At 42.8% G+C, this 13,899-nt stretch overlaps 1 protein-coding gene across 3 annotated transcripts in view; it reads left to right on the forward strand.

Annotated features, from left to right (window-relative positions):
- The window catches only part of dlgap1a (discs, large (Drosophila) homolog-associated protein 1a), a 1,322,085-nt gene extending 1,310,465 nt beyond the window's left edge, over positions 1 to 11,620 (forward strand). For all 3 annotated transcript variants that reach the window (XM_085992777.1, XM_085992778.1, XM_085992779.1), the window contains 2 exons: positions 108 to 260; positions 8,376 to 11,620. In XM_085992777.1, the coding sequence (XP_085848903.1) occupies positions 108 to 260; positions 8,376 to 8,591 (369 nt within the window). In that variant the 3' untranslated portion in view covers positions 8,592 to 11,620. The remainder of the gene's footprint in view (positions 1 to 107; positions 261 to 8,375) is intronic.
- The last annotated feature ends 2,279 nt before the right edge of the window (positions 11,621 to 13,899 follow it).

A 13,899-nucleotide genomic window follows, 5' to 3' on the forward strand; every position in this document is an offset into this window, starting at 1 on the left:
AAACAAGGACCTAATAGAAACAAAAATGCAAACGTGTGTGTCTGTGCATGCGTTCTTAGAAAAAAAACAAGTGTCAAGCTTACACGTTCTTTTTCTGCTGTGCACAGAATCCGAATGCTTGTCCTCGACTGACCTCCCAAGACTTGGCAGGATTTTGGGACATGTTGCAGTTGTCTATTGAGAATGTCAGTATGAAATTTGATGAGCTGCATCAACTGAAGGCAAACAGTTGGAAGCAGGTGGAACTTCCTGAAAAGAAGGTACCCCAGATAATCCAGATAAAGCAACAAAAAATGCATTTCTTGTTGTCGAGTTGAATATATTTCTGTAATGCTTGGTGCTTTCATAGATCTGTTTTGTGCGGCAATTGCAATAGAAGCCATACTTCTAATCAGAGCAAATCCTGTGCCCAATAATTCCTTGAAATACATTGCACCTCAAGCTCCGTCTTGTTAAGTAATTCTCTAAAATAGATTTTTTTTTAAAAACATTTTGGAGTTGCCCCACTGCTGTATGGGCTGAAATGAGTTAGCTCAGTACATACCACAAATCAAACTGGACGGGGTTAGATTTTCATCTTCACCATATGGGAAATCAATAGAATGAAAGTCAGACAGGTTCTACAATGAGCCAGCGATCCGCTCAGCCAGATTACTACCTATGCAGCAAACACAAAAATTTATCCCAATAACTTCTGGTATTCTTCATCAGCTGCGGGTCCTAAGAAATGGCTGCCAACAAAAGGCCTTTTATTTTAAATTTTAAAAATTGTATTTTCTTGCTTCTCTGACTCCGCACCACATGCGATCCCACCCCCGCCATTTGCCGTTCCACCCCCTCCACTCCCGGGACTTAATCTTCAGGCTGTTACTGGTGAGGCATGAGACCCAATATTGGGGACCAAAGGATGTCTAAAAGATGTCTGACCCGATATTAGGTTGACCCATTTGTCAAGTGTGCCCAGTAGTCACCTAAAACAAGTGTTGGCCCCTTACGTATGTAAATGAGGTCCTAACGCCTGTTTTAGGCAACTTTTTTAAAATTGGAGGGTGATGAAGGGAGCAGACAGTGCAAAGCCCTACTGCGCGCTTTTATCACCTTGTGCTGGACTACTCCGCTGCTCTCTTTGCGGACCTGCCTACCTGTACTTTCATGAAGTACAATTTTTTTTAATTAATTCACGGGATGTGGGTGTCACTGGCAATTTATTGCCCATCCCTACTTGCCCACGAGAAGGTGGTGGTGAGCGCCCTCTCGAACCGTTGCAGTCCGTATGGTGAAGGTACACCCAAAGTGCTGTTAAGTTGGGAGTTCCAGGATTTTGACCCAGTGACAATGAAAGAACTGCGATATATGTCCAAGCCAGGATGGTGTGTGACTTGGAGGGGAACTTGGAGCTGATGGTGTTCCCATGTACCTTCTGCCCTTGTCCTTCTAGGTGTTAGAGGTTTGCGTGTTTGGGAGGTGCTGTCAAAGTAACCTTAGCGAGTTATTGCAGTGCATCTTGTAGATGGTACACACTGCAGCCAAGGTGCGCTCATGGTGGTGGGAGTGAATGTTTAAGATGGTGGAAGAGATGACGATCAAACGGACTGCTTTGTTCTGGATGGTGTCAAGCTTGAGCGTTGTTGGAGCTGCACTCATCCAGGCAAGTGGAGAGTATTCTATCACACTCCTGACTTGTGCCTTGTAGATGGTGGAAAGGCTTTGGGAAGTCAGGAGGGGAGTCACTCACCGCAGAATACCCAGCCTCTGACCTCTTGTTAAGTTTCTGGTCAATGGTGATGCCCCACGATGTTGATAGTGGAGGATTTGACAATGGTAATTCCATTGAATGTCACTGGGACGTGATTAGACTCTCGCTTGTTGGAGATAGTCATTGCCTGGCAATTGGGTGGCATGAATGTTTCTTGCCACTTATCAGCCCAAGCCTGGATGTTGTCCAGGTCTTGCTGCATGCAGGCAGAGATTGCTTCATTATTTGAGGAATTGCAAATGGAACTGAACACTGTGCAATCATCAGTGAACATCCCCACTTCTGACCTTATGATGGAGGGAAAGTCATTGATGAAGCAGCTGAAGATGGTTGGGCCTAGGACACTGCCCTGAGGAACTCCTGCAGTGATGTCCTGGGGCTGTGATGATTGGCCTCCAACAACCACAACCATCTTCCTTTATTCTAGGTATGGTTCCAGCCAGTGGAGTTTTCCCCATAATTCCCATTAACTTCAGTTTTACTAGGGCTTCTTGGTGCCACACTCGCTCAAACGCTGCCTTGATGTCAAGGACAGTCACTCTTACCTCACCTCTACAATTCAGTTCTTTTGTGCATGTTCGGATCAAGGCTGTAATGAGGTCTAGAGCAGAGTGGTCCTGGCAGAACCCAAACTGAGCATGGGTGAGCAGGTTATATAAGTGCCACTTAATAGCACTAACAACAACTCCTTCCATCACTTTGCTGATGATTGAGAGTAGGCTGATGGGCGGCAATTGGCTGGATTGGATTTGTCCTGCTTTTTGTGGATAAGACATAGCTGGGCAATTCTCCACTTTGTTGATAGATGCCAGTGTTGTAGCTGTACTGGAACAGTTTGGCGAGAAGCGCGCTTGTTCTGGAGCACGTCTTCAGCACGACAGCCGGGATGTTGTCGGGGCCCACAGCCTTTGCTGTATCCAGTGCGCTCAGCCATTTCTTGATATCACGTGGACTGAATCGAATTGGCTGATGACTGGTGATGGTGAGGACCTCAGGAGGTGGTCGAGATGCATCATCCATTCGGCACTTCTGGCTGAAGATGATTGCGAACGCTGCACTCTTGTCTTTTGTACTCACATGCTAGTGTCCGCCATCATTGAGGATGGAAATGTTCATGGAGCCTCCTCCTCCCGTTAGTTGTTTAATTGTCCCCCACCATTCACGACTGGATGTAGCAGGACTGCAGATCTTTGATCATCTGTTGGTTGTGGAATCGCCTGGATCTGTCTATAACATGCTGTTTCTGCTGTTTAGCATGTATGTAGTCCTGTGTTGAAGCTTCATCAGGTTGGCAATACATTTTCAGGTACGCCTGGTGCTGCTCCTGGCATGCTCTTCTACACGCCTCATTGAACCAGGGTTGGTCATCTGGCTTGATGGTAATGTTAGAATGAGGGATATGCTGGGCCATGAGGTTATAAATTGTGGTGGAATACAATTCTGCTGCTGATGATGGCCCACAGCATCTCACGGATGCCCAGTTTTGAGCTGCTAGATCTGTTCTTAAGTGGTAGTGCCACACAACATGATGGAAGAAGGGAAGTCTCCACAAAGACTGTGCGGTGGTCACTCCTACCAATACTGCCATGGACAAGAACAATAACTTGCTTTTATATAGCACCTTTAACGTAGTAAAATGTCCCAAGGCGCTTATGATGCATCTGCGACAGGCAGATTGGTGAGGACGAGTAGACTTTTCCCTCATGTTGACTCAGCCTGGCAGCTATGTCCTTCAGGACTCAGCCAGTTTGGTTCGTGGCGGTACTACCGTGCCACTCTTGGTGATGGACATTGAAGTCCCCCAATCCAGAGTACGTTCTATGGTCTTGCTACCCTCAGTGCTTCTTCCAAATGGTGTTCAACATGGAGGTGTACTAATTCATCAGCTGTGGGATAGGTGGTATCAGCAGGAGGAGCATCAACAGGAGCCCAATATGCCATGAGACTTCATGGGGCCAGAGTCAATGTTGAGGACTCCCAGGGCCACTCCCACTGTACCGCTACCTCTAGTGGGTCTGTGCTGCCAGTGTGTCCTGTCCCACCGGCAGGACAGACCCATGGATGATGATGGAGTCTGGGACATTGGTACGATTCTGTGAGTATGACTATCTCAGGCTGTTGCTTGACTAGTCTGTGGGACAGCTCTCCCAACTTTGGCACAAGTTCCCAGATGTTAGTGAGGAGGACTTTGTAGGGTCGACTGGGCTGGGTGTGCCATTGTTGTATCCAAATCCAAGTGATTTTATTCTTCTTATACTTCTTTGTAGCAGATTGACACAACTGAGTATCAGTTAAGAGCACATTGCTCTGGGTCTTGTGTCATAGGTAGGCCAGACAGGGTAAGACCACCAGGTTTCCTTCCCTGAAGGACATTAGTGAACCAGTTTGGTTTTTACAACAATCCGATAGTTTCATGGTCATCTCTACTGATACTAGCTTTTTACTCGAGATTTTTTTTTTACTGAATTCAAATTCACAAACTATCGTGGGATTTGAACTCACATCTCCAGATTATTATTCCAGGCCTCTGGATTACTAGTCCAGTAACATAACCACTATACTACCATACCCATCACATAGAATGTTGTGGCTTGTGTCCACGCACACTAAGGCCCACATCTCTATCACCTCTATCAATCCCAAGCTGGTTTCCTCTGTGCCAGAGAATTGTCCTTACCTTCAAATTCTTCCACTGCTTCATCCCTCTCTACCCCTGTGATCTCCTCCAGCCCTATGTCCTTCTGCACATCCTCTGGTACTCCAAAACAAGCCGACTTCTCATTTCTCACTCCCACTACACCAAAATAGCAGTCGCTCCTTAAGCCATATTTCTATCTTCTACTGTGCCTTCTAAAACATCCTTTTGGTCCTCTGCTTTTAACAATCTTTAACCTCTGACCCTATTCCTTCCCCCCCCCCCTTCACTCTCTACTGCCCTGTACAGTGTGCTGAGACATCTCTTTGTATGTAAAGAGTGATGTAGAAATATAAGTGGTTATTATACATTGCTTCGCAACCTCTGCAACACCACAAGGACCCATCCACAATTGCTGAAAACCACTAAATGTCTAAACCTAGTATTACTCTGCACAGAAATACCATATAGGGCCTTAATTTATTTAAAGGAATGCTAAAGATAGTTATGTGATTCACAGACTTGTTAAAGAATGACCTCATTTATTATTTTAGTTTTTTTGGTTGCCATACATATCAAGATCATTGTGGCCTTTCTATGCCTATTTTTAAATTGCTGTGCTGCCTAGAAATGATGGACAAAGAGTTCCCCTCCCACAAATTCAGTACAGATCAAGGTACTTAATTGAAATAAGATGTTATTATGCTTGTGTACTGACCTCCCAAATGATACATCAGTAAAGCTCATAGATTTGACCAAATATAACATGTTTAACACTTTGTTGCTTATAACGAATACAGTTATAACTACTCGTGTAAATGTTGGATTACTCTGGCATTCTTGTGATACCCTATTATTTACAAACAAATTACCGGGAAATTTAACTAGTTATTTTTACTATTCATGTGAGGATATTGTAATTGTTGCAGTAATTTGTGTGGTACTGATGCATGCAGACCCAGAAGGCCCCAGCTTCATCTGTGCTGAGTGAGCTATGCAGCTGGTGAGGTGCTGCAATTGGCCCTCGTATCCCTGGGCTGGCAAGGGAAAGATTAGCCAAGGCTGCAGCTTCTGATTGCTATCCAATGATCCTGGTGGAAAGTGCACATCAGGATACTGAATATGGACAGAATTGAGCTCAACTGTAATGCTCCCCATGGTTGAAAGCTTTTCCTACACTAATACATATTCAGGCTCAGATTTTAAAATGAGATGAGGTAGCAGATTGCTGCAAGTGTACGTGAAATATTAGTCTTGACAAAGGGTTTTGACCCGAAACGTTGACTCTATTTTCTCTCCACGGATGTTGCTTGGCCTGCTGAGTTTTTCCAGCATTTTCTGTTGTTATTACGTGAAATATTATCCATGAGCTATTCATATCGGTGAGGAATGGGGGAGAAAATGGGGTGGAAATAATTTGCTTTTAGCAAAGGTTTAAAAAATTGTTTCTTTTAATGTCAGATTTCTTCAGCCAAGGCCAAGAAAGGATGTGAAACCAGCCAAGCATGAATAGTTAATGAATAGTGGTATTAAACTGAGCTATTTAGATGCACAGTAAAACTGAGCTATTTAGATGTCACTGTACTACAATTTAAATGAACAGCACATTAGCATCTCAAAACATAAGATCTGGGACCATTTATCTACATCTTGAGAAGGAAATGGCATGGCTGGCTAAGTACTTTGAATATACTTTTAAATGTAAAGTATTTACCCCAAGATGATCCATGTATTTGAAAAACAGGAGTTTTCCTCTGTTGTTCTGGATCCCACCCCAAAAGGATGCTCTCTGCCAAATCAACAGCAGGAAATGACATTTGCCTCTTTCTGTACAGTAACATTTAAGCTTATTTTACATTGATTCTTACCTTCATTCATGTTGCCAGATCCTGGGCTGCACCTCTTGCATAGCTGAATTTGCTATAGCGGAACAGAAGTAGGACTACTACAAAAAGCAAAACACTGCGGATGTTGGAAACCTGAAATTAAAACAGAAAATGCTGGAAATACTCAGCAGGTCAGGCAGCATCTGTGGAGAGAGAAACAAGAGTAAACATTTCAGGGTATTAACCCATTGTCAGAACTCAACGAAAGGTCAATGAACTGAAACGTTAACCCTATGTTTCTCACTCCACAGATGCTGCCAGTCCTGCTGAATGTTTTTATTTGTAGGAATTTTATTTGTACTACAGTTAGCCTCATCATACTCCTTGGGCTGGGGAATGGAAGAATTGGTTAGTGTTCCTACACTTGATTACAATCCGGTGGCTCGTGTTGGAATGTCTTTGGTTGTAGACAAGTGAAAAACACAAAATTAGGTTGAGCTGTGATTCCTCCCACCCCTCCAATGATCAAATAGCCTGCCAACACTCACTGTCTAGGTTGACACTTGGGGAACAACCATTTGGGCGAGGTAGCAGAGAGTTGGCAGTGCCCATAGAACCATACCAATTTAGGAGAGGAGAGGAGAGAAAATTAAACTTACAGAAAGAATCCTAGTGTTATAGAGCCACAGCTCGAAAGCAACATTTCTGTAAAAGGAAAAGAACAAACTTGTATTTATACACTAATATGCAGCACCTCATCTTTCGATTAGGCACTCTACAGCCCTCTGGACTCAATGTAGAGTTCAACAATTTCAGATCATAACCTCGGCCCCTATCACATATATATATTTTCTTTTTTTTAATCCACAATTTTTGTTTGGCTTTTTTTTCCTTCCCTCCCACATGGCAGCTGTCCTTCATTCTGCCAGCGCAATTCACACCCCATCGAGAGCCATCCTTTGTTTCTTAACCTGTCCCATTACCACCTCCTCTCGCCTTGAATATCTCTTAATGTCTCTTAATCTCTCCTGCTTTCTATCCCATCACTGACCTTCCCTTTTGTTCCTTCATCCCCTCCCCCTTTTCCCAGCCCCCAAACCTGCTTTCCATTTCCTGCTTTTTCCCAGTTCTGATGAAAGGTCATTGACCTGAAGCGTTAACTCTGTTTCTCTCTCCACGGATGCTGCCCTGGCCTGCTGAGTTTTTCCAGCGTTTTCTGTTGTTATTTTGTATTTATACAGCTCTTTTCACGACCTCAGGACATCCCAAAGCGCGTTATAGCCTATTAAGTACTTTTGAAATGTAGTCACTGTTGTAATGTAGGGAAACGCAGCAGTCACTTTGTGCACAGCAAGATCCTACAAGTGTCAAAGAGATACATGACCAAATAATCTGTTTTGGTGATGTTGGTTGAGGGATAAATGTTGGCCAGGAGAACTCTTCTGCTCTTCTTCGAATATTGCCATGGGCTCGTTTACATCCATCGGAGAGGACAAACGGGGCCTCGGTTTCACGTGTCATCTGCAAGATGCTACCTCCAACAATGCAGCGCTCCTTCAATACCAGACTGAAGTGTCAGCCTGCATTATGTGCTCAAATCTCTGGAGCTATATAAATACAAGTTTGTTGTTGTTGCTGTGTTGAGTGGGGCTTGAATCCACAACCTTCTGACTCGGAGGCGAGAGTGCTACCGCTGAACCATGGCTAACACCTTCACTGCTGAGGAAATGAGACAAATAGTCCAATCGGGTAACACTCAGCTTCATTTGCTTAACTGTAAAGTACTGTTTCTGATTTTACTATTACTTGCTGAGAATCCAAAGTTGAGTACAAGCCTGCAGAACTACAAGAACATTCTGTTCTTTATTCTTCCTCCCTTTCTTGAGATATCACATTGATACTGTGTAGCTGGGCATGCAGAGAGAAAGATAATTGCTGTGTGAATTGGTGATATGGCGGTGTTGATTATTACTCTATAACGCTTGAGTAATTTTGATAATGACTTGATAGGTTTCCTTCAAAGACTACAGCAACAATGTTGCCAGGTGCTGTATCCATCTGCTAATTGTGTGAAATAGTGTAGTTGTGCTTTGCCACACCTAGCTGAAAAACAGAACCGTTTGTAAATTACTCACATACTATGTACTTCTTTCTGTAGGAGAAAAGAATTCCCCCTCCTGTGCCAAAGAAACCGCCAAAGGGTCAGGTACCCCTCAAACGTGAAAAATCGCTGGAAGCCACAGAGAAACAAAGGCAGGAGGCACGGAAGCGCTTGATGGCTGCCAAACGAGCTGCATCTGTGAGACAGAACTCCGCCACAGAGAGCGCGGACAGTATTGAGATCTATATCCCAGAGGCCCAGACCAGACTATAAGCCACACTGGAGAGTAACTGTGATAACTTTACAATCACAGAGCTGGTTGTTTGTAACATATTCATGTTACAGCTTCATTAGACAAAGTGTTCGTATCACTTTAACCCCCATCGGAACATTAAAAATCAGGACAATTATGAGCAGGTGTGGCATTCTTAATAAACCCAGGAAAAAGATTGTAAACTGTACTAGCATATTCTACCATGAATGTTTAGCTACATAAAATACTTGCTAACTGCCATGTCATTTGCATGGCTTCACACTAATTGTTGCTGTTGCATTTTTGTAACTCCTATCCAGTATTCTGGCTCCATTGACTCATCCACATATGTAGCTAAGTTTCAAATACGTACTGACAATAGTTTAAATAAATGAAGAAAAAACATTGAAATTCATGTGTGCACAGCAATAGAAACAACAGAACTTTAATACTGCTGAAAGGTCTTTTGGGACATTAATGTCTTCCTAATTATAGATGTTAGTATTTAGGACCAAGATTATTTATTTCAGTGTAGATGGAGTGCATAACTCTTAACACCGCACACTTTTGTAACTGGGTTTTGACAGCAGTGAATCATAAATGTGCTAAAAGCACTATGTATAAAAGGCAAGAAACATTGTCTTGTTCTTTGAAATTCATAACCTTCAGAGGTAACATGCATTCACAAGCACAGGGGTTAATGGCAATGCATTAAACAAAAACTAAAATTGTGGATGGCAGATTTTAAAGGTGTCCCATAGATCGTCCATCTGCTAAAGTTTTTAGATACAAAGGTCAGTAATGGCTTGGAAAGAGAATGCCCTTGCAATGAGTAAAATGTGATAGTTGCAGGCAACTCTATAGATAAATTGAGTAAAGGAAAGGCATGTGTTAAATGGGCTTCTTAATCTTTGTGTTCCCTACTTCCATGTAAATTCAGGAGTAGCACTGGAGTGCTTCTTACTCCACCTTTTAATTGACAATAGTTTGGGAAGAGCATATCGAAAGGGGAAAAATTATGAGATAAGTCTTTGTAAATGAGCCATTTGGGTGATGCAGTGAATATATATATTTTTGAAAGGTATTGCCAATCATGGTTATGCTGCTTATTTACAGAGGAGAGGGTCTGCTTCTGAAATTCACCAGACAAGGGCTAGTGATTCTTTGCCGTACTTTGAGGACAAACTGGTCTTATCCTATCAGGTGTCTGATTTTTTTAACTGCGTCTTTTATCAATTTCCCTTTGATCCACAATACCCAATACTCTTACTCACTGTTACAGTTTGTATATGCTTTTGATTGAAATGTGTTCAATGATGTACCTGCTAGAGTAAAATTACCAGTTACACGTAATGTATTTTTGTCAGTGTGCTAAACTCTTTCATTTTCTGTTATATTATTACACTTTAAAGAACTTGGAGATCTGGGCTAGTAATGCATTTTCCTACATGCATTAATCTGTGCCTATAATATATATCTGATATGAAAATAAATTCCTTTCAAAGAAAGCAAATACGTGTTTTTTACTAGGCAGAAATGTTCTCCTCAGTTCCCCTGTCCTTCCCCCCCCCCCCCATTTAAGGAGTGTCTTAAAGGAGAAAAGAGGGGTGGAGAGGTTTAGGGAGGGAATTCCAGAGCTTAGGGCCTTAACTACTCCAATGGTGGAGCGATTAAAATCAGGGATGCTCAAGAGGCCAGAATTGGAAGAGTGCAGATATCTCGGAGGGTTGTAGGGCTGAAGGAGATTAAAGAGATAGGGAGGGACGAGGTCAGGGAAGGATTTGGTCAGAAACTCATCTCGGGATCAAATATGACACCAAGATTGCGAACAGTCTGATTCAGCCTCAGATAGTTGCCAGGGAGAGAGATGGAGTCGGTGGCTAGTGAACGGAGTTTGTGGCGGAGACCGAAGAAAATGGCTTTGGTCTTGCTAATATTTAGTTGGAGGAAATTTCTGCTCATCCAGTACTGGATGTCGGAAAAGCAGTCTGACAAATTAGAGTCAGTGGAAGGGTCGAGAGAGGTGGTGCTGAGGTAGAGCTGGGTGTCGCCAGTGTACATGTGGAAACTGATGCTGTGTTTTCGGATGATATCACCTAGGGGCAGCAGGTAGATGAGAAATAGAAGGGGGCCAAGGATAGATCCTTCAGGGACACCAGAGGTAACAGTGCGGGAGCGGAAGAGAAGCCATTACAGGTATTATTGGGTAAAAGAACCATGTTAAATGTACTTTGTACTACATCACTATTTAAGCACTTGAAAACATTTATTTGAAATTTCAAGTCTGTGGTCATAAGTGGTGAACCTTTACTGTGAATTTGGAGGACAACAAACCTGATCAATTTGTTAGAAAATGGTACTTTCCGTATCTCTGTTCTATTGGTGGCATTTCCTTGTTCTCTGCACTTGTGGCCTAGATAATTGGCTTTAGCCTCTCTTACACCTTTGTATCCACCTGGGTTGAAAGGGGTAATATGTGGATGTCACCCTGCACTTCTTTTTAATACAAATAATGAAGCTGTAGAACTGTTCTACCAGAATATATAGAATGCTTGTGAAAGTCAGTAACTGTGAATAATGTTACTTCCCACAGCATATGAAAAGAAAAAAATTGTCTGTGCGACCAAGATTAAAACCTGGCAGCAACTGGCTGTTGATCAAAAATAAAGAAAAAATGGTTCCAACAAAACCAGTCAGTAGTCAGATTTCAATATGAATGTTGTAATATTATGCTAGAGTATTCTATATTGTTTATTTGAAAGTTGTTAACTTTTTGTTACCTCATTTGTATTTATTGTTTAAATGTAAATGAAATTCTTAACATATCGATGACAAAAGAGATTTCTCTGTAAACTGCAGTTCACATTAACAGTAGGACGGGATACTGAATAGAAAGCAAATTACTAGAGAAACCTGAAATGGATTCCCACTCTAATTTCAAAATAGTTGGCATTGGTAAAGTTTAATTACTCAAATAAAGTTTTCTGTAAATAACTGAATGTTTCCCATTATGTAAAAAAAAATGAAATTACTTAATTAAAATGATGTACACTTACACGTCTGAGCTATCTGTTTGAAATCCTTTTTCATTCTCATTCTGTTTGAAATCCTTTTTCATTCTAATCTTCTGCCCTGTTCTGAAGGCGCAGACTCCTGCTGGGGTACTACTACAGGCACTGACAGCCCTTCAGATCCTCTGCTAAGAGACCATTCTTCATGCACAGAATTCCACAGGTTCACCCAGAGAGAGGTGAACCTGTGGAATTCGCTACCACAAAAGGCAGTTGAGGCCAATTCATTAAATATATTCAAGAAGGAGTTAGATATATTTCTTCAAGCTAAAGGGATATGGGGAGAAAGCAGGAACAGGGTACTGAATTTGGATGATCAGCCATGATCTCATTAAATGGCGGAACAGGCTCGAGGGGCCGAATGGCCTACTCCTGCTCCTATCTTCTATGTTTCTATGCCCTAGACAGTGATTATCAGCAGGCTTTTAACCAGGAATGGCAAGACAACCAAGCCCCCTCCTGACACCCACACATGTACTTTCCAGTAGGCGTCAAAGGAAAGCAATCAGAAGGGAGTACCCGTACTGATTTTCCCCTTCCTTTGCTAAAAAGTGCTAATGTAAACTGCAGCACCGTTGACCCTGGCCCATAGGAGTTCAATTAATGCACTTCAATCCCTTGCTCAAACCTGGTCTGTTTGTCTTGGTACTGCACCAGGCAGGACATTCACCCAATAAGGTATGAGAAGGAAGGGGTGCTTATCAATGTTCCCTCTAAATTGTCTTTGTTATGCGCGGCCTGTTTATTTCAATGCACAGTCTCTTTAAATTTCTGCGCATGCGCAGTATTTCAAATGGAAAATCATGTGAGCGGCCTGTGCGGTACCTTGTAGATTACTGTGCGGTCACGCATGCATGCAGCTTAGAGGGAACACTGGTGCCGATATGTAATTTATTCACTCTACCCCCTCCCCAAATCCTCACCTGAGGTGGTGGCCCCTTCCTGTGAATGGTTTCATTAGTGGCAGGCACCTTTGGTATCTCACTGAATTGAGGATTATTCATGGATGAGCCTTGACAATGAATGTCAGCATACTATCCAACCAAGGAGGGGAGCATTACAACTGAGCCTGATCTTATATTCATTCAATGTCCACACATGCACACTTCAGCAGGGCGGGTTCCTGGCTACTTCTCCCCTTCCTAATTCAGGGACACTAAGGCTAATTTTTGCATCTTTGTTCAGATCAGCAGACTTAGATTTAGGGCCTATGAATGTTTTAAAGTTTAAAATTGTACACCCTTCTTCAAGATGCTGTCCTCGTCCTGCAAGCATTATTGTGCAAAGTCCAGAAATTGGTACATTTTATACTAATATAGTATAAAATGCATACATATTTAAGAAAGGATATACTTGCATTGGAGGCAGTGCAGAGAAGGTTCACTAGATTGATTCCTGGGATGAAGGGGTTGTCTCATGAAGAAAGGTTGAGCAGGTTGGGCCTATACTCATTGGAGTTTAGAAGAATGAGGTGATCTTATTGAAATATGTAAGAAATCACACAACACCAGGTTATAGTCCAACAGCTTTATTTGAAATCACAAGCTTTCGGAGCGCTGCTCCTTCAGGTGAAGTGGAGAAATGCATAAAGACACAGCTTATATAGTCAGAGAATCATGTCAGATGTTTACAGGTAACCTTTCCAACTGCCATTTATCACACCTCGGCAGAGAGATAATCACAGCAGTCAAAGGTGTGAATGGTGTACAAACAGGTCAGTCAGGGAAACATTACATCAAAGAACAATGAGGTGGGGTCACAAGGGGTCAAATATTGCAGATGCTGGGGTCTATGAAAAACAAAAAAAGACAAAAAACATTTTTTTTGGCTGGAAATCACAGCAGGTCCAGCCGCATCTGTGTAGAGAGAACAAGCCAATGTCGACTCGAGTCTGGATGACCCTGCATCAGGTGGGGTTACATGTAGCGTGACATGAACCCAAGATCTCGGTTAAGGCCGTCCTCATGGGTGTGGAACTTGGCTATCAGTTTCTGCTCGACGATTTTGCGTTGTGTGTCTCGAAGGCCACCTTGGAGAATGCTTACCCGAAGATCGGAGGCTGAATGTCCTTGACTGCTGAAGTGTTCCCCGACTGGGAGGGAACACTCCTGCCTGGTGATTGTTGCGCGGTGTCCGTTCATCCGTTGTCGCAGTGTCTGCATGGTCTCGCCGATGTACCATGCTCCGGGGCATCCTTTCCTGCAACGTATGAGGTAGACAACGTTGGCCGAGTCACATGAGTATGTACCATGTACCT

The sequence above is a fragment of the Somniosus microcephalus genome, chromosome 7 (assembly GCF_052327205.1).
Source record: "Somniosus microcephalus isolate GS21.2 chromosome 7, FLI_Smic_1.0, whole genome shotgun sequence".
Lineage (NCBI taxonomy): Eukaryota > Metazoa > Chordata > Chondrichthyes > Squaliformes > Somniosidae > Somniosus > Somniosus microcephalus.